This window comes from Ixodes scapularis, unplaced genomic scaffold (assembly GCF_016920785.2).
Source record: "Ixodes scapularis isolate PalLabHiFi unplaced genomic scaffold, ASM1692078v2 PGA_scaffold11__112_contigs__length_91849675, whole genome shotgun sequence".
NCBI classification, from domain to species: Eukaryota; Metazoa; Arthropoda; class Arachnida; order Ixodida; family Ixodidae; genus Ixodes; species Ixodes scapularis.
This window is the reverse complement of record NW_024609837.1, coordinates 28,919,024-28,942,687: the sequence shown is the minus strand read 5'-3', so window position 1 is coordinate 28,942,687 and position 23,664 is coordinate 28,919,024. Positions and strand designations below refer to the sequence as shown.

The following is a 23,664-nucleotide window of genomic DNA, read 5'->3' as shown; positions in this document are numbered from 1 at the left end:
CTAATTGCCAAAACTGCTCTCCGTTCCTGTCCTACGCGGTGCGCGCGTAGCGAACAGCGCTTCTCGCTCTTTTGTCATGGGGTTTCGTTTTGCACAGATGTATGTCTTTAAAAAAAAAACATGAGTGCAACATTTGATTAGTTGCTGCTGGACACCCGAAAGCAACAGCTCCAAATGGCCCTTTCTGCTTTGGACAAAGCATACTCCGATGAAATTCGAGCAATCGACAAAAGGTAAGAGACATCTTTTAATCCGTTATCGAACATGCTAGGTGATAGAATATATGAATTTCTCTAAACCGCGTTTGCGCAGCGCACGACAGGATCATGTCGTTGTGTTGGCTTTTCCACAATGCAAGCACGCGTAGTGGAGAAGCAGGCTTTAAGACAAATTAAATATTGCAGGTTTTTTTGTTTTGTTTTTCTACTAATTGCAACGTTGAATTTATACTACTTATTACTAGAAAATATTTACAATTAGGGAACACCTAAGTACGACTTGCGGTGCAAACCCAGCAATGATAAATCACGTACCTTACAGAATCGAAGAAACCCTGCAGGAAATTGACACCTTCCTCAAAAACGGCTCACAAGAGACCTTGCCCAAGCATCGCGCCGTCTCTTCAGACTCGGAAACTCAAATCCGTCGTGACCACACCCGCATCGTCAGGGTGTCTCTCCAGAAAATAGTAAGTCTTATGCAAGCTCCACTCCAAATGCTCCTACAACATCAGATGAGGACCAAAATAACCTTGTCCTTTTCGACAATTCTAGTAATTCATTAATATTCTATTTGCTCAGGATGCAGCTGCAAGAAGTTTTGCTTACATCTGGTACTTTATAAAGAAAAAAAAGAATACTGGTTTGAACCTGGCCACAAATTTATTGACATATGCAGTCATATCGGCCAGTACTAGTGGTACAAATGTTCTGTTGTGGACAATGAGCTGCAAGTCCTTCATCCTTTTTTGACGTATCTGCTGGTTTCTAAAAAAGCTTCAGTTCAAACAGTTTGACCGAATGTGAATCTCATTTAGGTTCCATTCAATTAGAATGCTACAACATATATTGGGAGATGATGGGAAGTCGTGGGAATTGCAGATGCAGAAAAAGGCCAAAGTGGGTCAGGGTTGCAGCTCTTACTGTCTGTGGGGGAGGGGGGTGCAGCTTGGCACCTATGTGACGCGGGCACAGAAGGGGGTCCCATTTAGGAAAATGCACAGCCCCAAGAATGCTTTGAAGACTCCCCGACGGTCGTAAATAATGATATTCCCTCGCAGCTCCAGTTCTGCCATGACGAGCCAGACTCCATCGAGGCCGTCTTCCAGCTCCTCCGATCCCTGGCGGCATCTGCATCCCTCGTCCCGTTCCAAGCGCCAGTCGACTGTGCCCTCTGTATCCGCCGACTCAAGGAGCGTGACAGGAACGTGTCTCGTAGGGCATCCAATCCCCAAGCGAGCGACCACACGAAGACTCGCGACACGACGACGACAGCCACGGGCATTTCTCGAAGCACGCACTACAGTCTCGAGCCCGACAACGAAGTAAGGAGCGCACACTCGCGCGAGAATGCCACAAATGTGACGCATGCCTCGGGATTGAACTTGGAGACGGAGCCCATAGAAGATGTCAAGGTCCTGTGGCGCTGCGTCTGCTACCATGTTGCCGAATATGTCGTCCAGACGCTGACTACCTCCAGCTTGTTCCTCTCGCTGACCAACAGCCTTATCAAGAAGTCGAAATGGGAAGGCTACTTCGAGGTCCTGAGAGTAGCCTTCACTCCCACGCAGATCCGTCGGATCCACCAGTCGGTTCGAACCGAACAGCTGAGACGTTTCGAATGCGCCTGCGACGACGTCGCGTGTCTCGGTTGCCTGAGCAACTTCTGCATTCGCGGACTCGTCGAAGACGTCTCGTTCCTCTGTGTCGGAGAGTTCTGCCCCGTGGTCATCACGTGGCGAGAGCTGCAAGGGCCTTACGTCACCCGGATACGCGATCATGTCACCCTGCTCCTGCGAGAGCTTGCGAGTTCGTCCCGCCAGGTTTCGAAGAGCGGCGCAGCTTCTGGAGGTTTGTCTCAAGCCTCCAATAAGGCACTGACTCAAGACCTCGGCAATGTACCCAAGTTGCTCCGCTGCCTCGCCAATCCGAACATCTGCTCGAGCAACAACGAGGACATGGAAAAACATGCAAAGCCAGCGGAGGGGAGGCCGGCCACCTTCGAAAACGCATCCCCAAAAGCGAAGATTGCTACAAGGCGGCAAGAGAGCAGGAAGCACGGATCCTTGCCAACATTGGTCAAGCAGCTTTCCGGATCTAACGGCGTCGAAGATGCAGATGACACAGGCGACTGGCCGAGTGTGGTGACGATTGGGCTCGTTGAAGAGCTCCACTGGTTTGAGCGGCAGCTGAACTGCGTATACAACTTTGATTCGTGCATGGGAGGTGGAGATGCCCCGTGCGGTATGTCAGAAATACCTATTTTACAAACTCGCAGGGGTGTTTGTGGAAGTCTCATTCTGTCGCTCCTACATGCAGGGTACCCTTTTGCAATGGCGTCAAACAGCCCGGAAGAGTCTCCAGTTCATGACTCGGACAATGACGACGACGAAACCAACGCTTGCTTCTGGGACTGGAGGTTCGCTGCATTTTCCGCATGAGCATAATCACCGATCATCCAGAATGTTAACCATGGTGACAGGCCAGACTAAGAGAATTGCATAGCACGAAAAGATACAGAACATACAGACCCACATGATTTGTCTTTCCCTTCTCTAAGTCAGATTTTCTTTCATAAAGTTGACGAGTTGAAAATAATAGGCAGACGGTTAGCTCAGCTATATTTATATTCAGCGTCCGTCTTTACGTGGTGATTGCATGCTCACCTTTTTCTAGTTTGAAAAATGATGAAGCCTATGTGGTGCAGCATGGGCAAATCCCACCTGCAGACGTGTTTCAGAAAGGGTTTCTGGCTTTTTACAAACGTCTTTTCCCACACCAACAGGGGTCTACTGGCTTCCAATGGACTACTGACGTTGCTGCAACGTAGCATTCAGGACGACATACTGCTAGAACGAAAAGCGCTGCCCATGAGTGGATGGGAAAGCACCGAGCTGGCAGACGTCTGCGGAAGCTGCGTCAAGGTGACTGCCTCGGGTGAGCAGACGGCCAGTGCCTATTTTTTTCGCAACACACTGCAAGGATTACTCCAGTACAAAGTGCACCAAAAGCAATGTGCTGTGCCTGTCTCGCGCAATGGGACGGTCTAAATAAACAATCTCGCCCTACCGTAAAATACCTAGCAAGCCCCGATCCAAAACTAGGAAAAAATCTGGAAAAAGATTGGGCTTGTTAGATTCGAGAGCAAAAGTGCTGAAGTGGGCACATAGTAGGGTGGGCTTTGCTACTTTGCACCGGCGCACTAGCTTCGAGCTTCACCGCTTTGCACCAGTGCCCTTGGAGTAGTGGCCGACATGGAGAATCTCATTTTGATCTTATTTATATAGGTTGGTTCAGAAGTCTGGGGCGGGTGCTCAGTACGTTGTTTCCTTATTTTTCGGACATTTCGAAAATAGCAGGAGGACACTTGTTGCGACACAGAGGCATAGTACTCGGTGTTTTACCCAAACTTAAAATTGATCACAGTGTTCCTCGTAAGATGCAGCTAGGATGTTGCGACTCGACGAGATGATCGAGTCTCGACGTATTGAGACACAGCACACACAGATATGCAGCACTACAACACGATACAATGGTACCCCGTGGGGTACGTTGCCGCAAAAAATACATTGCAAAACTTAGATTTAAGAGCAGTCGGAGTATCTCTAACTTCATGCAGGTCTCATCAATATTGAAATATTTTTAAAATCCCTACGGCACATCGAAAGTTCGCCAATGGTACGTTGCCTCAAAGAAGTCACTTAAAGTCAACATCTGTTAACCAGATTTTGTCAAAGTTTTCCGAGATTTAGATGTCCAGCTACTACAGTCCCCGACAGAACGAAAACGACAGAGAGGTCTGTCCGTCGTCCCACCTCCAGTGCAAGTTGACAACACTTCGGCGTCTCGCGAGTTTCAAACGTCCACGCACAGCCAATGCACTACAAAAGACAACGAGCACGTGCAGGGATGCCAGGTGTTTGATAGACAGGCCCTGCCGTTTCCGTCGGCGACTCTACTTTGAATTCAACACGTTTTTTCCAATAGTGGTTTGATTGGAGCACGGAAATAGGTTGACCGGTGATTCATTGTTTCTGAACCGCAGCGTCCCAGGCTGTGGCGCACCTCGACAGGTACTCGAGGGTGGCGTCTGCATCCCGGGCGGGCCTGTCTCCGTTCCGGGCATCCTTCAGTCATGCCGTACACGTGCGCATCGACGAAGCCTTGGCCGACGTCGAAGCCGTCATTGCAGAAAAGCACAACGTGCCCGACGCGCTTGCGGTTGCGCTCAACACCGCCCTCTACTTGGCCGAGGCAGTGGGCAGGTTCTCAACTGCCCTCGCAGGTGGTGGCAAGTCGAAGGAGGCGGACAAAGAGGGGTACGTTGGCTTGGCTCCTTACAGGAACCCGACAGTGGAGTAGTTGCGACTGCTTTACCGGATAAAGGTCGATCCAATTGAAGCTGGATTATAGAACTTGTCTCAGCCGGATCCAGGCGGATCCGGCTGGGACCAGTTCTATAATCCAGCTGCAGATGTACTAATTTTCACAGGGGGGGGAGAGGGGGCACTTGACTCATGGGTAGGCTGTAGACCAGTGGTTCTCAAACGGGGATCTGCAGACCTTTTGGGGTTCCTGAAGACCCTAAAGCCTTCGACCATCAGTCAAGCTGACCACTAAACTCTTTTTTTTTAACGATACTGACTGCCCCGCAAAGTTCCAGCTAGGACTGTTTTTGGAAAAACTCTCCCCTCTTAAACTTGAAATCTTAATTTCTTATGAAATATTTTTACTGATAGTCGCCAGTTTTTAGTGTCCGTCCTAAACAGTTATCACCGCAAAACACATATAGATCAAAAATAGATAAACACCAAAAAACATCTGACTTTTTTTTTTTTTTTTTTATAAATAAACACTGTTAACCCCTTGCCTACTCATTTTTTTTCTTTAAAGATCGTACAGAAAGCTTTATTTAAATAAAGCAATTTGCGTCAAAATAAAGAAAAACGTTTCCTTGGCTTCTAGGCGTAGTCTCGTGCTCTATACCAGGACTTCTGGTCGTCTCCTCTTCTTCAGTAGTTCTTCACAGTATGATAGAAATCGAGAGATTAGCAAAAACCTCACATAGGACATCGTTTTGCCGAAAATTGGGGTCTCCACTATGGACTTCTTGGACCAGTTCATTTTGACTGTGCGTTTTTTCACTTGCGTCATAATGATGCACAAGGCAAAGTATGCCTTTATCTCATCCGGAGTGGTGTCAAACCATTGCTCCTCATAGCATTTCTTGGGACGATCCTCGTCGCTCATCTCTTGTTCGGCGTAGCGATTTGTCTCAGCAGAGACAGACGCCCAAAAATCATGACTTGCAAACACGGAAAAGGTCGACAAGGCGCTTGTCTTCTCACCAAGACTGCGTTGAACCCTGGCTGACACACCTGGGGTTTCTACAAAGGTGAACTGAGCAGGCTGGTTGTCCCTCTGCTCCCAGTTCCACTGACGTGCAGACGCCGAAGTCTATGAAATGCTTCCAGGATTCGCATCGTTTTCAACACTTTTCTCACTGTCCGTTGAACTCTCATCGGATTCCGAGTAATCGGAAAGGCAGCAGGATTCGTCGTCAGAAATACGGGCGCATTCATCACTTTCAAAAAGAAGTCTTTGTATATCTTCGTCCGCCAAAGCAGACCGCGCCGAAGACATGTTTTTGGCGCGCTTGCTTACAATAGTGCGCTTATTTTTTGTCAATGGAGCGCCCTCTCTCTGTCAAAAGGCAAAGCAAACAAGAAAAGAACCCAAGGTAAACAGGAGCAACAGGGGTAGTGCTGCCATCTGCCGCAGAGCTCACAAAACAAGCTCTGAAACCGAAACACGAGTCACACTCGTGGTAGGGTTTTATGGTCCGTAAATGGCGGCACGAGTGACACTCGTTATTAGTAGGCAAGGGGCTAATTTTATGGCCTACTTATATAAGGCTGAAGCCCTCGGCACCCCAAGCCATCGACATCACAGCCATCTCAAACCTTCCCCTTAACACCGAAAAAAATAAAATAAAAAATTTCCTGGTTACACCAGTCACACCACTGGAACACGAGTGTATGACATGAGCAGCTAGAGCTGAGACAACTGTGAGAAGAGTGCTAGTCCCTGCATAGGAGAAAATTACATTTTTTCAATACTAATTCGGAAAATAATTGAGTAATATCGCAAAGACGAGCTGGTGAGTTGGTTTTCGAGTTCTGAGAAAACCCAGAAACGTGTAAAGAAAGAAGAGGTGCGACATTGCCTCGAAACAGAGCTGAAAATTTAATTTTAGCAGTTTATGTTTGTTTTTTTATTCCACCTTGTCTCATGGTTTAGATTATGTTTTTAACCAGCTTGCCTACATACTTTCTCTTCTTGCAATTATTTATTGTTCACAGTCTCTGCACCAGCTTGAATTTTGAATTCGCAACTTTCAGCAGTGGTGGTACCGCGGCGTGAGAATCGCGCTCCCTAGCTCCTGGATGGTTGGCTTCACAACAAACGTGCTTGCAAACATCTTCCTGACGTGAAAAAATAAACTAAGGCTCTAATACAGCTCATATATAGTAAAACTGGAATTACTCTCACGTCGCAGGCCCAGCCTCGTACTGCTGTTCTACGACAATTATCCAGATGACAGCTATTTTGATAGGCACCAGAAAGCCCCCTATAGGTCGTGAAAGTTGCGAATGGTCATGAGTATGTACTAAATAAATTCGAGAATCCCTAAAGAAGGTGCCACGATACATCGCTATCTGTTCCTTGTCTTTTCTAAATTACACACTATGCGTATACCATATGCATATACCTAGTACTGTAAAATCCCGAGCAAGCGCCGACTCAATATTTTGGGATAATCGTGTAAAACTGGGGGATGGGCGCTCCTTAGGTCAACAATACGTAAATAAATGTCCTTTATGTATCTTCCGAATGTCACAAAATTGAGGGGTGGGCAGTTATTGTGGAATGGGTGGATGCTTGGTATTTTACGGTACGTATACCAGATTTCAACGAATCTAAAACGAACAATTCATTTCACTTTTGCCGTTAATATCCAAATCGAGCAAGCATATATTAGAAATATGCAGTTTACAAATTGTATTAGTAGTATTGGCTCCATTACCTATCTCGTTCTGTGTATGTTTCAGTTCACAAAGACAAGTGCTCGGAAACCAAGAAAGCATTTTAAGAGTAAAAACCCGTTCACACACTCGCGTTTGACTAGGACCGACTGAGACACGACAGGTATTTAGGCTTCGTGCGACAGCTTACACCAGCTGCTCAGCAATGCAGCAGGCCATAAGCCGTCGCAAGAGGCTTAAAATCCGGTCGTTCCTCAGCCGGTCCTAGTCAAACACGAGTGAATGAACGGGCCTCAACGCACGACTCAACATTGCAGGTTGGTAAGGTCTCGAGTTCCTAAAATGCAACACATTCCATGCTGATTCAGAACAAGCGGTGAGCTCCATGGCGTCCAGCAGAGGGCAAACAAAGCGGCCTCTTCGGCGGAAATGCAGATCTCTCTGCACCACCTCAAGTGGCTCTCTGGCTGCGTCGCCCAAGATGCCGGCAGCCACGACTGGGCTGGCCGGGGCGTCTTTCACGAGGCAAGTGCCGCTTATTCCTGGCTATGCCATTGAAAACACATCTTTGGGGTCACTGTACCACTTGACCAAAAACATGCAGTGGCATAGCCAGTGGGAGGAGCTTATGGAGGTGCAGCCCCTTCCCTGAAATGCAGCCAACCCTAAAATATGCACCGACAAGGCCGGCCCTACACCATCAAGTGCCCTGGGCAAACTCCGGCGTAAATAAATAGCGCGAAAGACAAGAACAAGAAGAAGACTACATACGTAAGACAAGCGCTTCCCAAGATTCCGTTGATGGCTTGGGGAGTTACATGCTGTAATCTTCCTCTTGTCTTTGTCTTTTGTGCTTTTTATTGACACAATGTTTAACCTACTAGGCTAACAAACTATTTTGCAAACTCCGGCCTTGGCACACCCCGTCCCCCCTTTTTATATGCCCCTATCTACTAGGTACGACATCATATTGTTAAGGGCTGTCCAAACAGGACACTTCAAGCACGCATGAAGCGACACTTCTCTGTCATATGAAGTGCGGCGCTCTGCTTCCATCCGTCTTTGTTTTGCATAGGGGAATGCTTCACTCCGCCACGTCCGCTTGTGGCTTTCACAGAGGCCTAGCGCATGTTCATCACGTGGGTCCGGACAGCTACTTCCACGCTCTGTCGGCTATCAACCAATTGCTCAAGGCCTCTGCTACTGTTCAAATCCGGAAAATAAGAAAGGGAAGGATACGAGGGCGTGACAGAACAGATGGACAGGCAACGGGCACACCATTGGCAGGTGGCATGCGACGTCAAGTCTGACGAGCACCAACATCACAAAAAAGCAAAGGAGGCAAGGAGGAAAGCCACCATGTTTGCTTGGTGCATGACCAAACGGAAGACTGACTGCCGGAATTCAACTTTAAATGCATGCGGCGGAGAAGTGTTGCTTCACACGTTCTGAAGTATCCTGCTTGGACACCCCTTTAGCAAACACACAAGTACGGCCCAACACAAGCGTTTTATAAGATGAGAACCGCATTTTAAAAACTAACGGCGATCGAGCATATAGCGCCGTGTCGGGCGCCGTGTTCAAATAAATAAAAGAAAAAAAATTCAAAAAAGGGGGGGGGGGGGGGAGTGGTGGTGCTCTCCTTTTGATGGCACCCTGGGTGATCACTTGGATCGCCCACCCCTGTACACCGACCCCAACGTCACTGCGGTGGCACCGTTGGCACGGTGCAGATGCAGATGCTTCACTTTACACGAAGCTGGTTTCTGTGCACAGGCAGTGCCGAAACCAGGTGTGGGCAAGCACTGACTCGCATGTGAACTGTGTGTCGGTCAGTACATTTGCAGGATCCCCCCTCCCCCAAGAAGATATTCCTGGCTACTCCACTGAACACTGTCCAAAGTGGCAACCTATATTTTTGCAATAGACCAGGGGTGGCCAAGCTGCAGCTTGCGAGCCGCATGTGGCTCTTCGCGTGTCGAAGTGCGGCTCACGGCTCCCTCCCCTATCCCCCCCACCTCCCTCCCGGTCACACGAGCACTTCCCCAAAATGATAAATGGAACGCGTTTTCAATTTGGTAGTCTTATGCTCCTGCTACTTTACGTACAGTTGGACTGCTTTTGATTCGGATTGATTGAAAGTAGTTCGAATTTCGTTCATTGCTCTAAACAAAAGTTTGTCCCTTCCCCGGTCAAGCGGCTCTTGGAAGTTTCGTGATTTTGTTTGCGGCTCTTAGGCCGGGTCAGCCTGGCCACCTCTGCAATAGACCTTCAAGGTTTACCAGACACCATCAGAAAAACTCTAGCTCCCTTTCATGAGCGGCCACTTCCCAAAGCTTGGCCTTTCCGCTCTTGTGAACAGTTCCAAGATGAAAGGGGTAAAATGCCACATGGGATGTCCCCCAACATACAAAGCTATGAAACTAACTGCCAGATTGCAACAACAGGACACGGGGGCAGTCCATTCCAACCTTTCTTCTAACGGCTCGACATACTAGGGGCTCCCCACAGGGCTTTCGTGCTGCCCCGGCCTGAACGCCGCTAAGCCAGCTAAGCCGGCTCATATTGCCACACCCTGTGCTTCCAAGTCTACCACTCGAAAGCAACAGAAAAAATTGGCCGCGGCCTTTATCTCCCAAGTCCCATGATGGATGAAAAGCAGGATTTAAAGAGTGAATGGTTCTTTTAGAAATCAAGTTACATCAATTTCCCCTCCGCATTTTTCCCCTCTGCATACAGGTGCCCTTTGTTGTTAAATGGTTATTTGAATCGGTGTATAGGTCACGAGACGTCGAGTTTCCCGCTAAATTCAGAGGGGAAACTGATTTGATGCGTAGGTCATGATGACATCAATTCTCTGCCAAATCTAGCAGGGAAACTGAATTGGTGCATGTGTCCCATGACGTAAGGTCACGCGATGCCATTTTTCCCGCTAAATTTAGCGGGGCAACTGGATTGGTGTATAGATCTCTTGACATACGCGACAAATTTTTCCTGATTTGGTTTAGGATTTGGCTTCTGGATCACGTGACGTAAGGTTTTCCGCCAAGCTTAGCGTGGAGACTAAATGAGTATATAGGTCATGTGACCTTGGGTCACGCGAGGGAATGCGCAGACAGACGAACGGATGGACAACATTATGGGATTGGGGAGGGGAAGGGTTTTGCTAAAATAATTTCACACTTTAATACATACTTGGAGTACAAATAAATACATGCTCCTGGACTATACTTTGAGTAAAATGCAAGCGCTAAAAATGTTAAGCGGACGATACACGAGACATTCACCGTCCCTCCGCGAAGCAGGGCAGCCGTCCCTCATTCACGGTGCAAGCCTGGAACATGTACCTGCAAGGCCTCAGGAGCGACCTGTGCAGGGACGTGCCCTGGGACAAGGCGAGGTCACTTCTGGCCGAAGTCCTGGCAAAGACCCTGCAGCAGGAGAGCTTCCGCTACGCCGGGATCAGGCCCTCTGAGCAGCGGCTGCCCCAGCTGGTGGCGGACATTGGAACCCTGCTCTTGTGTGCCTATGACGCCCTCTTTGCAGTCAGCACCACGCCGGGAGAAGTGCTCGGACACCGCCGCCACCATTCTGTCGACTTCCAAGATCGGGCCGACGAGGTGCGTCTTTTTTTTTTGCCTTCACGAGTGGCACTGGGCCACCGGTGCATGGCGCCGTCTCAAATATGGTGCGGTCCCAGCACAATTAAAGGAGCTGTGCAACGATTTTAACGTTGAAAGAATTTGCCTCTTCTACTTTTGACATTGTTTATCTTGTCACAAAGGACAGAAAACACATCTCCTTCCTTCAAAATGTTGCAATTCCGCTGCGTAATTGTGAGGCAAAAATTAGAATAGTTCCCGACCTGCAGCCGCGAGCGGCGGCCATGAGAACCACGCAGCGTGATGTCAATGAGGAATTTGTGAAAAGATAGCAAGTTGTGCAAATACCTGCTCGATAAAAGGTAATCTTTCTGTAAATACTGTTGTTCCGACATAAATATAAATGTGCCAAAACCGGATATCATCGACAAAACTTTTATTATACAGAGTTTTAGCGGTACCATCTACCTGAGGTCAACAAAACCGTCAGCTCTGTCTGCTACTGCGAACATCTGCCAGAAGCTGGAGGGGGACGGGGTCAGAGCCGGACGGGGATGGCTGGACCCAGACAAGCACGTTGGCACTTTCCTCCTTTCCCCATGTTGATCGCGCTGCGCAAGCACATAGACACGTGGTCGCAAGCGGGCGAGTTCTCTCTGTTCACTGATGGCTCTAGAGAGAGAGCTTCACCGGAACCCCGCACGTTCCCCTTTCGCATCACAGCGCACGTGACTCGGAAGATGCTAAAGGAGTTGGGAGGTGCCGAAAACTTCAATCTTGTTAATTTTTTAAAATAAAAACTATGACATGCAGGCAAAAGCGTTTTTTTGTTCTTTACTTCAGAAAGGTCGAGACACCAACTCCCAAATTATTTAAGCAAAGCTCTGAAATTGTTGCACAGCTCCTTTAAAGGAGCTGTCCAACAATTTCAGGGCTTTGCTTAAATAATTGTGGAAGTTGATGCCTGACACTTCTGCAGTGAACTACAGAAAACAGATTTTGCCGGGATACCCTAGTTTTTATTTTAAAAAATGAAAAAGATCCAGGTTTTTGCCGCCTCTCAACTCGTGCATCATCTTTAGGGTCACGTGCACAGTGACGTCACTTGAGTAGGCGCGGAGTTCCGGAAAAGTTCTCTCTTTAGAGCCATCAGCGAGCAGCGAGAACTCATCCGCTCGCAACCGCGTGACCACCCGTCCTTGCCCGTCCGGCGCTGTCCCCCTCCCCCTCCGGCTTCTGGTGGCTGTTCGCGGTTTAGTGAACCTAGGATAGATGGCGCCACTAAAACTCCGTATAATAAAAGCTTTGTCGATGATACCAGGGTTTCGACGCATTTATATATATGTTGGAACGACAAGATTTATAAAAAAAAGTTACCTTTTATCGAGCAGGTATTCGCACTGAATTCTTCCCTTGCCTCTATCTGCAATTGGTGCCGCACATGGCAAATGCAGCTAAATTTTACGAAAACAGTTCATTTACGTATAACAAGAAAAGTAAAGCCACTAAAGTTCTCTTATCAATTAAACAATGATGTAATATCTGATGTGACTGAATACAAATATCTCGGCGTAACCATATCCCACGATCTCCGTTGGTCTCAACATATTAAAAATATCTGTTCCTCCGCTTCTCGAAAATTGGGCTTGTTACGTCGAAAACTTAGAAGCGCTGCCCCTTCCGTTAAATTACAAGCATATAACTCCTTGGTCCGACCGAAGTTAGAATATGCTGGCATAGTATGGGACCCGAATACCAAAAAGGATGCGTCACAGCTTGAGATGGTTCAGAGGAGAGCTATTCGCTTCATCTATGGAAAGTATAATCGGCTAGATTCCCCATCTTCATTGATGATAGCAAACAATATATCATCACTCCAGCATCGTCGAAAAATTGTGCGACTAAAATTTTTGTATTTGCTTTATAATAACAGACTCCGCATTGAATCAAGTCTATATTTATCTCCATCATTATCTAGGGAAACTAGGCACCATCATCAGTATTCCCTGGTAGCAATATTCGCTCGAACTAACATTTTTAAGTATTCCTTTTTTCCACGCACTATTACGGATTGGAACGCCCCGTCTCGTGACATCTTTTTTGCCCCCGACTTCAATGTTGCTCTTGAGAGTCACAACTTTTGATTGTTCTCCTTTCCTTCTGTTTGTACGTGCATTTATTTTTAATTTTTTTATTGTATATTAGGCATTGATTATGGAATGTTTATTATGCTGATGGCGTTCATAAGTATTTATGTCGTTGTATAAGTAATAGATAAGGTTGCCATGTGTTTCTTGTTTCTCATATGTATAGTTTTGTTGTTTGTATGTACCCCACACCTGCAGGGGCCTGTTCAAGGCCTGCAGTATGTCTAAATAAAATAAAAAAATAAACTTGCTATCTTTCTTACAACTACCCAAGTGAAGTCACGCCGCTTGTTTATCATGGCCGCCGCTCGTGGCTGCAGGTCGGGAAATATTCCAAGTTTTGCCTCGCTATTACACGGCGGAATCGCAACATTTCGATGAAAGGAGGTGTGTTTTCTGCCATTTGTGACACAGTGAACAATATCAAAACCAGAAAATGCCAATTCTTTCAACGTTAAAATCGTTGCACAGCTCCTTTAAGGAATCTTTGCCCAAGTAGATATCACCCCCCACAATTTATGTCAGTCCTGTCAACGCGTGACCCGAACAACGGACACCGGGCAGGCAAGAAATGAGGACAAGGGGAAAGGAGGAAACCGGGGGAAATTCGACACCTTCTGGATATTGCCGCCAGAAGATTCCCGGATGTACCGAGGGTATAAGAGCAGCGGTAACACGTATGCTCCAATATAACGTGCTAGGACCTTTAGTTTGCCTCGTTAAATAATTATTTTCAGTTTCACAATCATCTCCCATTTTTATTCGTGACAATATTATTCAGCACTATGGCCCTGTCATCTAAGGGCTCTAGGAACGAGAACAAAGGGATGAACAAAGGAACGAGAACAAAGGAAGGAGGATGGGCCGCTTCCTCCTCCGTGTCAGTCTCCAGCAAAGAGCTCTCTCTGTCATGTGCAGGCATTCTACGTCGAGGCCATCCACAGCCACTGCACAGTGCTGCTGGCGACACTGTGCGTGGCCACAGCCCCACTGGAGGCCGTGTACCGGGACTTCAAGTGCGGCTACCCCGAGCCCTCCCCCAATGCGGACCTGGTGGCCTTCTCCCCGTGGCTGGCGTGGGCACGTCCGGGGCTCTTCCAGTGGCCCCCCTGGGCCAGGCCGCTGCCCAGCGTTGCCGTCTGGGTGCCGGTTGCCATGTGCCTGGCATCGCCCAGGCCGGACCCCCAACTTGTCGTCCGGGTGATTAGAGCTCGCTCTGTGGGCACACTAAAGAAAAATCGAGTTTGGGGGTTTTACGTGCTACACAACAAATGGCATCCGGCAGACTTTTGCAAAGGACTGAGGAATAATTTTGAGTGCCTGGGGATATCCTTTGTCGTGAAACCAGAATCTTGGTTGCACGGCGCCCCTTCCGCAATCAGCCTCCGTCAGGTTGCGGCGCCTCTTACGGGAGTGGCCAACGCTGCTGCGGTCATTTTTCCGCCTTAAAGGGAGGGGCAGAAAAGTTTCTAGGCTAAATGGCACAAACCCAATTTGAAGAGTGCAGGCACTACTATCCATCTGGCAGTTAGGACCCTGGCATGACACACAGTTCTGTGAACAACCTCTGGATGTCCTAACGGATATATACTGTAAAATCTCGGGGAATCGCCCACCCCTCTTTCACTGAAAACTCGGTTAATCTAGACATAGGCGCTTGTCTGGCCAAATCAGGCGCTTAACATATAACTTGCAGAATCCCCAAGTTTGCAGAATGTTAATAGTAGGCGCTTGAACGAAGTGGGCGCTTCTGCGGCATTTTACGGTATGTCCTGCAAACATCCATAGGACTCTTGGCGAAAATCACTTCAGCTGGAGAGCTGGATTATGGAACTGGTCCCAGCTGGAAGCGAGACTTAAAGGGGTTAGGACTTGAAAATTAAACAGATAAATTATTCTTGAAATGGAATGCTCATAGGTTACTAAGTATATACACCAAGTTTCACAATTTTTAGAGCTCTAGTAATTGCGATGATCAATTTACGAATGTTGATAATTTTCGTCTGGCGACCAGGCAACGCTGCTCAAGTTAGTCACACCATGGTGCCCATAAACCACGCAATCATCATATTTAGTTGAACATTCTCTCATTCTAGATGCCCCCATGCTGGGCCAGCTCACCTCGCCACAGTACAATTCCACACTCTCACACCACTCGGCTAATCCAACACGCTAGTACCTTTAGTTTGCATCATTAAATTATTATTTTCAGTTTCCCATCCATCTCCCATTTTTATTCCTGACAACATAACCAGCACCATGGCCTCGTTACCTTGCCCTTTGATCTTCCACCCTGCATGCACAAGCGCGATCATTCCTTACGATCTCGTCGTTGTCGCTGGAACTGGTTGCAAGCCAGTCGAAGTCAAAAAGACCAGCTTTCAAAGGGATCCTGGGTTCAACTCACACCCCTACCTCGTCGTACTGGCGTGCAGTCGTGTATCACTACCGCACGACGCCCGTTAAAGATCCCGGGCTAGCGGTCTTGCTGCACTGGCTAGATTTCTCATCCACAGAGGGTAACAATGCCGCCATGTTTCTGGCAGACTAACCTCCCGCTGTATGAACGACTAACGGCTAATTACATTTACCAGCTCCTAACATCCTTTGATAGCATCACTCTCATCGCTGCTGCGATCGGTGTCAAAGACTCTGATGAAGCAAGTCATGCCGTAGAAGTAACCGTCTGGAAACCGCATGCTCGAAGCGTGGAAGGTAAACGTGGAAGCTGAAGCATGAGACGCCGAGACAGCCAAGTCTGCGAGCGCGTGCAAGGGGACACTGTGCTTTGGGTGGGTGACATCAACGACCCCACTAACACGGCAGCATTTTCGAATGGGTTGTATCCAAGGGTATCGCATATAAATCTATCTATACGCCGAACTATTGCACCTTTTTTAAAACGCATTTAGCAGGATTATAGGAACATACAATGGGTCCTAGCAGTGTGCTTATCTCATATTTTATTCTTGGTGCGTCCTAACCCCTTTAATCCAGTTGGATCCAGTTGGATTAAGCCTAATTTTCGGCTGCACCCAACTGGAACCAGTTAGTTAATGCACTTCCAACTGGGAGGCTGCAACTTGTAACGAGAGCTAGAATGTTTGAGGCATCAAGGTTGAAGGCTGACACCCGTATAAATTTAAGGCGAGATATCTGGCTTCCTTTCTCTCTAATCCTCAGTCGTCCTGCTTAAACAAAAGTCACACGATGGGATTGGGATCCAGGCGCAGTCTTAGATCTGTCCTCGACAGCGTAGCTCAAAAATGATTAACGAAACACTTCGTAGAAGCGTTTCGTAGAAGGGGTGGTGCTTCCCCATCTTGTGACATTGATGCACCACATCTGAAGTGAGAGCAACAAGACATATTTTGCGATATTGTCCAAATACTTACCCGGCTTGCTCTCCTTCCTGCGGCTTTTCCAGTCCTTCACTGCAGAGAACTGCACCCTGTCCACGATGCTGACGGCAGAAGCGGCGACACTTTCTTTGTCGGCAGACGGGGAGAACTTGGACTGTTTTCGACGTTTCGTAGATGCTGCCCTCATTGTCCTCGTTCACTCCGACCACCTTGAACATTCCGTCGGCGATGTCTTGCTCACCATCGTCAAAAAGCAAGTGACGTTTGTTTCTTCACTTCAGTAGTCGGGTTGCTTTAGTGGGCTATCAAATGTGCACAGGCTTAGAGCTTCTTTGACAAATGCTCAAAAGCCTCGTGCTCGTGGCTCATCTGTGCCGCTTTCCCTAGGGTTTCGTAATTCATAAACTTTGGTCTTTGCTTACAAAGGCCGTCAGTGTTAATCGCGCTGCAGTTCGATGCACGTGAATCGAAAGCTTGCACTGCAGAGCCCAGGGATCCTGGCCTCAATCCCTATCCCTGCCCAATTCAGTCTGGACGAGCGTCGTACCAGTGTGTGTTTGTGTGACCGCTACTGCTTGACGCTACGCATGTTACAGACCCCAGAGTAGTAGTCGTACTGTACTGGCTAAATTTCTCATCTACCTCAGAGACACCAGATGATTACTGGGGCTCACTAACTTCCCATTGTATTAACAGACAACGCAATTATATGAAGGAAAAAAAGACAAGGGAGACAAATGAACAATCGTGCATCTCCACCTTGATCTGTGCTTGCAGAGTGGATGGCTGGCGGCACTTCGACAGTTCCTCACTGGCCAAGGAAAGCTCAGATGTAAGTAGTACGAGTCTGCAGTTAACTTGGGGCACATACCAGCCTCCCAAACTTGTGCATTCTAAATGCCGTGCACCCCATTCTAGAGGCCCTGGTGGTATCTTTCACTTCAAGGACTGCTGGGAGAGTACCTTGAAAGGTATGTGTGTGTCTCATCGTCTACGCTCATTAAAAATCAACTAGTATGCCTCTCATTTTGAAACTTCTACATTGCCCGCCTACATTCAAGAGCACACATTAGAAAACAGCACCACTTCAACATTCCACACTGCAATTAAAACAGCCTCGCAACTGTTGTAGCATCAAATCGCTGTGCTTGGTGGTTCACATAACTCCAGTGTAAGTTCACTTAATTCAAGCATGTTGGGTTTGAACAGTAAAAGCTTAGAGTGGATTGTTGTACCTAAAGTGGGCCGTTTCTGCAAACTAACAGTCACCGAGATACCTTTGGTTGTCGCCCAGTGTCGTGGCAAGTTCGGCATCGACTATCCTCAAGCTGTGCTGCGAGGATGAGCAGCAGTGGGTGCGGCAGGCAGAAAACGAAATCCTCCAGGGCTCCCCTGTGACCTCGGAAAACGTTGCCGGTAAATCCTCACTGACGAGAATTTTCGAGATTCTTTTTTTCGGGTCTTTAAAAAAGCTACGAGAAGTGTGTTCTGAGAAACTTAAAGGGGCCCTGCAATCATATTTAAGCATCTACCTTTTTTGCGGTTTCCACGTTCCTCAGGGTTCGGCCAAGTCAGTGGGCGCGGAGAGAGTAACTAAATATCAATGCATCATATTTTAAGCAAACGTTGTACAAACCTCCCCCACATTACGGGGGCGACCCGCAGTGCCGAAAGCGCGCGATATGTGACGTGTTTGGTCCTGGGCTTACTACTCGTCAGAGCCGCTAAAAGCTTTTTTTTAGTCGAAATACAAAAAATAAGTGGTGCAAACCATTTCAATTATTTATAAAAGTAGTTTTTGTTCACTATTTTAGATCAGAAAAGAGACAAATACAGTTTAGAAAGTACGAAAACAAGAAATGACCCGTCCACATACCTGCCACCAAGCGGTGGAAAAGGCGGCGCATACTAGAAAGGTGTAGTAAGACCAGGCGCCAACGAGCGGCGAGCGTAAAAAGATCCCGGATGTACGCGGCGGCGCTGCAGTCGTATTGACTGGAGGATCCGACCGGTTCCAACCGGTTCCATCGACTGTGTGTACCGCGTAGTTGCAGACAGGGCGACCGGCACGGCGTGCCTGACCGAACTGCTGTCGTGCGCGATGGCGGTGGTGCCCACATTCCCCACGCCCCTGCTGACCTGCCTCACGCTGCTCGACCTCATCGTACACCGGGCCGGGGTGCGGTCCACCAACAACTCTGCCGGCCTTCAGGTACGCTCTCCCAGGTCCTATGGCCGACTGAAGCAGCGGCACAGTGCCACGAAGAATGCTCGGTGGCTTTCTTCAGCTGTATAGCGTGTCCCCCAAAAAACTTAAAAGCATTTTTTTTTTCTTTTAATTGCAAAATTAAACTATGCATTGCCAAACACTCATTCTCTGCCGAAGTGTAGCCCAAGTGGTCCAAACCAAATGCCAAAGTTTCAAAACTAACCGTCATCTGATTCAAAAGTTACGAGCGATTTCTGACAATTTCAATGGGAAAAGGGGGTCCGTTTCCTTCCGCTTTCAGTAACTGGCATCACTCGGCTCCATGTATTTTAGAGTTCTGTCGTCCGCCATTTTCCCATTGAAATTGAAAAAATGGTGGCCATGCAGTAGACGCATGCAAATAAGCGTCATACAGCTCCGGTTCATGTACGACCGAACGGACTTGACACCGAATGCTTCCGTCCTATATGAAGCACCGGAAAGACCACCCCACTGCTTGCCATCAATCAATGGCTATCGTACTGCTTGGCCGAGTGCTGCATAAACTCGTTGAGACCAAATCTCCTCTCTGCATGCGTCTAAGAGCAACCGTAACGCCGAGAGCCTGTCTTTTTTTTCCTTTCCAATGCGTCCGAACCTCCCAGGTGATCCTGTCAACGCTGTACGACATTCTGAAGAGCGAGGCACGCCTGTGCAAGGTGTTTGGCACGCACGTCGAGCCCAAGATCACGGCTCGGTGTTCCAGGCTGGCGGACCAACTAGCCGCAAATGCACTGCACCGTAGCGACGACACAGCAGCCGGCGGCAGAAACCGTACCACGGGAAAGCTGCAAAAGGCCGTACTGAGCTGCCTGGGTTCGCTCGGAGCGCTCTTCACCGCCAACGGGTAAGGCTACCCTGCTTTGGACAGGCACTTCATCACCACAGAGTACCAGTATAGAATGCTTTCTTCTGAAGACTGTATGAGAATAATAGTAAAACTATGCATCCCCACATTCGGTATTCTCCATTTCGTTCACAGTATTAACCACATTTTTGGATAAATAACTTGCATAAGTACAAATAAATGGCTAAATCAAAACATTTTTTTTTTAGATTGCGATTGTTGAGTTGTGTTTTAATATATTACAAACAGTGAAGGAGGGCGAGACTCTGGTTTTCGAGGCTTTACGTTTCTTAGACTTGTCGCAATATCAAAGACGATCAAGTTTGTATTTCAGTACAGGGTGTGCGTAATTTGCACATTAAAACGCAATTCCTATACTTTGCACTAAACCCTAAAAACACTTTTCAAACTTTTTTTTTTATGCAAGCAATCGGAGTCCTTTGGAGGAAGGCATCCAAGGTCATCCACGTTCCGAAACCGCAGACGACATCAACATCCACCTCACGACAGAAAGCATCTTGGAAACCCCAGGAGGTAATAGCCTGAATCAGCGAGTCGGTATACAGTTTAAAAAATCCTACTTAAATCGAACTACCATTGCATTAAACTTCTAAAGCTCTACTTTGTCTGAAGTAGACAAACAGCTGCAGAAGGAAAGTCTCTCACTAAAAATTGAAAGCGTCATCTGGGCATATACTTACTATTATCCGGCCATAAATCAGGCGGCTACTGTAACGGGACTCAGCCTCCTGGCTGCCAGCGTTTTCGCCTATCAGCGGGACCATGCAGCAACCAGTATTACAATTATCCGAGTCGATCCACAAACGTGACATCACCGGGCAGAAATTCGGTGCACAGACTAAACATTCCGAAAAGACACCCGCTCAAGATGCGCTCAATGTACCGCAAAGATCCGCCAGAGTCCCCAATAAATTGGGCGACCAGACCCAAGGATGCACTTACCTTCCCTCCCAGGTCAAGAGGCGATTGACCATCTTCACGCGGTGCTCTGCAGCAACGAGGGCTGGATTCGCCACAGCCTTGCCATCCCACCGCTGCTCTCGCAAACCGGCTGCCCCCCCGCCGACGCGCGGCCGGCAGACGGACGCAGGGCCGCAGCCGAGCCGAGCCAAGCCTCACACAACAGCGCGTCGAGCACCCAAACGCTCAACCTTGACGTTCGGCGAGACGCGTCCGGCAGGCGAGGGAGCAGGTTCAACCCCATGGAGGCGTACGTCTCCATCGGCCGCGAGAGTTTTACAAATGTAAGCAACTCTGTCCAGGGCGTCGCTGACCAACGTGCCGTTTCCGAGCGTGGCATTCCGCAGAAACTTGGTGCTCGAAGAGACTAACGAGTGAAAGGAGCCAGTCTTCTAAATGTCGGCTGTATGAACCGTGTGTATGAGAGGCCAGCTGCCTCCCTCCCCCCCTTTTAGACATATGATATTGTCCACCCCATTGTGACCTATAGTAAGTGACCGCATGAGAAACGTGGGACACAACTTGTCATGTTTACGCCTCTTGCTTTGCGATTCGCTCTTAGTTGCTTTCTTTGGCCAATGTTGCAATCGGAAGGGCTGCAGAGCAACAAGATGCTGAGAACTCGCCAAGCCCCACGTTTCTGAAGCTGTCGGTGAGCGTAGTATTTGGCCGTGCGTGGCCACCCGATTACATCTCTCCCAAAAAAAACTAACAAAAAATGAGAAATCTTTTTTTTTTTTTTTTTTTCTAGCCAATAAGAGCGCTAGAGTCAAAACAATCTGTAGAGGTGAAAAAGAAAAGTCATGCAGAAACGAGATTTCTTTGCTGTGTGGTGCAGTGACCAAGGAGGAACACTGAACTGCCACCGAAATTGTTTCTTTTTAAGGGGGGACATGGGCTTAAACTTTTTATTTTTTTGAAAAAGTTCATTTGTCAATTTTGACGTTTTCAGTTTTAGAAACTAATTATACGCCCTTACACCAAATTTGATAACCATACGCCAAATATTTATGTTGATATAAAATATTTTCAACACGTTGTGAGGCAGTAACAAAGTAAAGGAGTTCAATGTTTGAATGCATTTTTCTCAGTTCCACTTTTTGCTGCAAATTTCATACGAAGGAATCTTTTGTTCGAAGGTGAAAGTGTTCCAATACCACAATCAAGATGTTTCTGAACTGAAATTTACTGGGGAATCGGGCTATCTACTTTATTTTGTTTTAAGTTAAAGTCCTCAGTGATAAAAAGCTACGTTTTCAAAAATTGACATAGGACAGATTTGCATCTCATATTTTGAGGTAATCACTCTTCCTGAAATATTTACATTTGAGTTATAAAACCTAGATAGCCCGAAGTGCCACATCCCTCACCTTATATTCTAGCAGTCAAAATGGTGCTTAATAGCTTCATTTGCATATCATAGATTTCTTAACAAAGAGTGACACATCTTCTTATGCAGGTATGTAAAGTTGTCCTGGAGAGCTGAAAGTTTGCACAATACACCTACATCTGACGTTAAATCTCCTCTCTAAATTTCATTCCAATCACTTGAGTAGTTAAGAAGTTCGACCTCTAGCCAGTGTCCCCCCTTAAGAGGGACACTACCTTAAAATTGTAATTTTTTTTGGAAAAGAAAAAGAAAAGAAAAGACACACATGTCAGAAAAAACTTCTTTCTAAAACTTTTTTTAGCACAATATTTTTGTCGCGAGACACGTTTTGAGATAGGAGCAATTCCGAAATGTGCTTCTATTTCAAAACAAACCAATTTTAGAACGTAAATGTTGCATCAATTATTTTTTTTTTTTTTTTTTTTAAAGGAATTGGGGGGGGGGGGATTATGTGGTGACATATGTGTCCTATTTACATTTGGGAGCTCAGTAGTTTCCTTTAAATTCCGCCTAGACTCATTCACTTTGCTGCCTCCTCGAGACAGAAGCAATGCATGCCCCTTACACGTGGTTCCCTAACTCGAGATGCGGTGTCCATCTCTGGCTCCAGGAGACACTACTGCGCTTCCCGCTGCGACCGGACAGAGTGTTGAGCCACCTTGCCGACTTCGGAGTCACCGAGACAAACTTCCGGCTGCTGCTCTTCAATCGGTGGGAGTTCCAGCCCGATGCCAGTGTCCCACCCGACCTCGAGAAAGCCGTCAAGGTCCTGCACACCCTGTACAGTCCACGCACCAGCTGACTGCCGTCGGTGACGCCCTGACGTGGAAACTTCGCCGTGCAATCACTTCCCCTCCTCAGCAAATTGCAGCCAGGCCAATCAAAACTGGGTCTCGCAGCCCAGGAGCAATAGTGTCAAAATGGGGGGGGGGGGGGGGGCAGGGCAGGGGGGGGGAGTGAGGTATTCTCTTGCCTTCAATGCCATTGCTCTTTGTGAGGAAATCACTGCCCTTCAGCACAACGTAAGATAGCAGCCTGAGCGATCAAAACTGGGTCTTGCAGCCCATAGCCCAACAGCAGTAGCATCGGATAAGGGGTGGCAAGTGGGGGGGGAAATCGCGCTCCCTTTTCCCCATCTCCTCCTCCTCCAGATATTTAAAACATTTTAAGTAAACAATTTGAGGGAGGGAAAAGGAAATCCCCCTTCCCGTCACCCCTCCCCACCCCCTGCCCCCCTCTCCCGAACACTTGCCCAACAGGCAACACTGTAGTTGAGCAGACAACTAGATCGACAAGAAACTGTACTCTAAAATTTCGCAGAGTCATGCTACCCAGCAGTGTCGACTAGGCAGAGAAGGCTGATGGTGCTCCGAGTGTGCATCCAGCTGGTGCTTTAGAGTAGTTTAATCCAAATGACTGACACCCCAACTTGAGAGGGACCGCCTCCTCCAATAGATACTATCAGCTTCCTTGAAATGCACAGCCAAGCTAAAGAGCACTAGGGTGGGTGCAAGGTCCTTCTAGGTAGATCTGTAGCTCAACTGCCCCGGTGCACCTAGTAGTCACTGCACCAATGTGCAGAAGCCTCCATAGTCCAGTTAGACACGGCTTTTGGTTGCACTGATCAGTCGCCCACAGCCATTCTTCACGAAAGAAGTGTGCATATCCGTGCGAAGTAAACCAGTCACCTTAATTGCTGCACGCCCTTGTTCAATTAAAATTTATTTGTACTCGCACTCCGACAGGCATCTGTCGGTGTTCATCTACGGACGACTTTTTGCCTTGGATGCAATAAAGAAAAAATTGTCATTTCTTACCACAAA

At 47.7% G+C, this 23,664-nt stretch overlaps 2 protein-coding genes and 1 non-coding gene across 3 annotated transcripts; all 3 read left to right on the top strand.

Moving 5' to 3' along the window:
- The first annotated feature begins 150 nt into the window (after nt 1-150).
- Nucleotides 151-14,491, top strand: LOC8034127. Its single transcript, XR_005717079.1, has 9 exons — nt 151-233; nt 541-688; nt 1,280-2,462; nt 2,538-2,637; nt 3,004-3,155; nt 4,264-4,537; nt 7,633-7,789; nt 10,570-10,884; nt 13,932-14,491. It is a non-coding gene; the product is annotated as an uncharacterized LOC8034127 (transcript).
- A 1,950-nt stretch (nt 14,492-16,441) lies between these two features.
- LOC120846608 lies at nt 16,442-17,867 on the top strand. Its single transcript, XM_040218434.3, has 5 exons — nt 16,442-16,628; nt 17,153-17,207; nt 17,294-17,346; nt 17,670-17,791; nt 17,848-17,867. Exons 1-5 carry the CDS (start codon nt 16,474-16,476, stop codon nt 17,865-17,867), a joined length of 405 nt encoding a protein of 134 aa, XP_040074368.1. The 5' UTR covers nt 16,442-16,473.
- Nucleotides 17,868-18,414: 547 nt separating this feature from the next.
- On the top strand, nt 18,415-23,664 carry LOC120846611. Its single transcript, XM_040218439.2, has 5 exons — nt 18,415-18,587; nt 19,229-19,470; nt 19,898-20,004; nt 20,446-20,735; nt 22,452-23,664. The coding sequence occupies exons 1-5, from the start codon at nt 18,477-18,479 to the stop codon at nt 22,641-22,643; spliced, it is 942 nt and encodes a 313-aa protein (XP_040074373.1). The 5' UTR covers nt 18,415-18,476; the 3' UTR covers nt 22,644-23,664.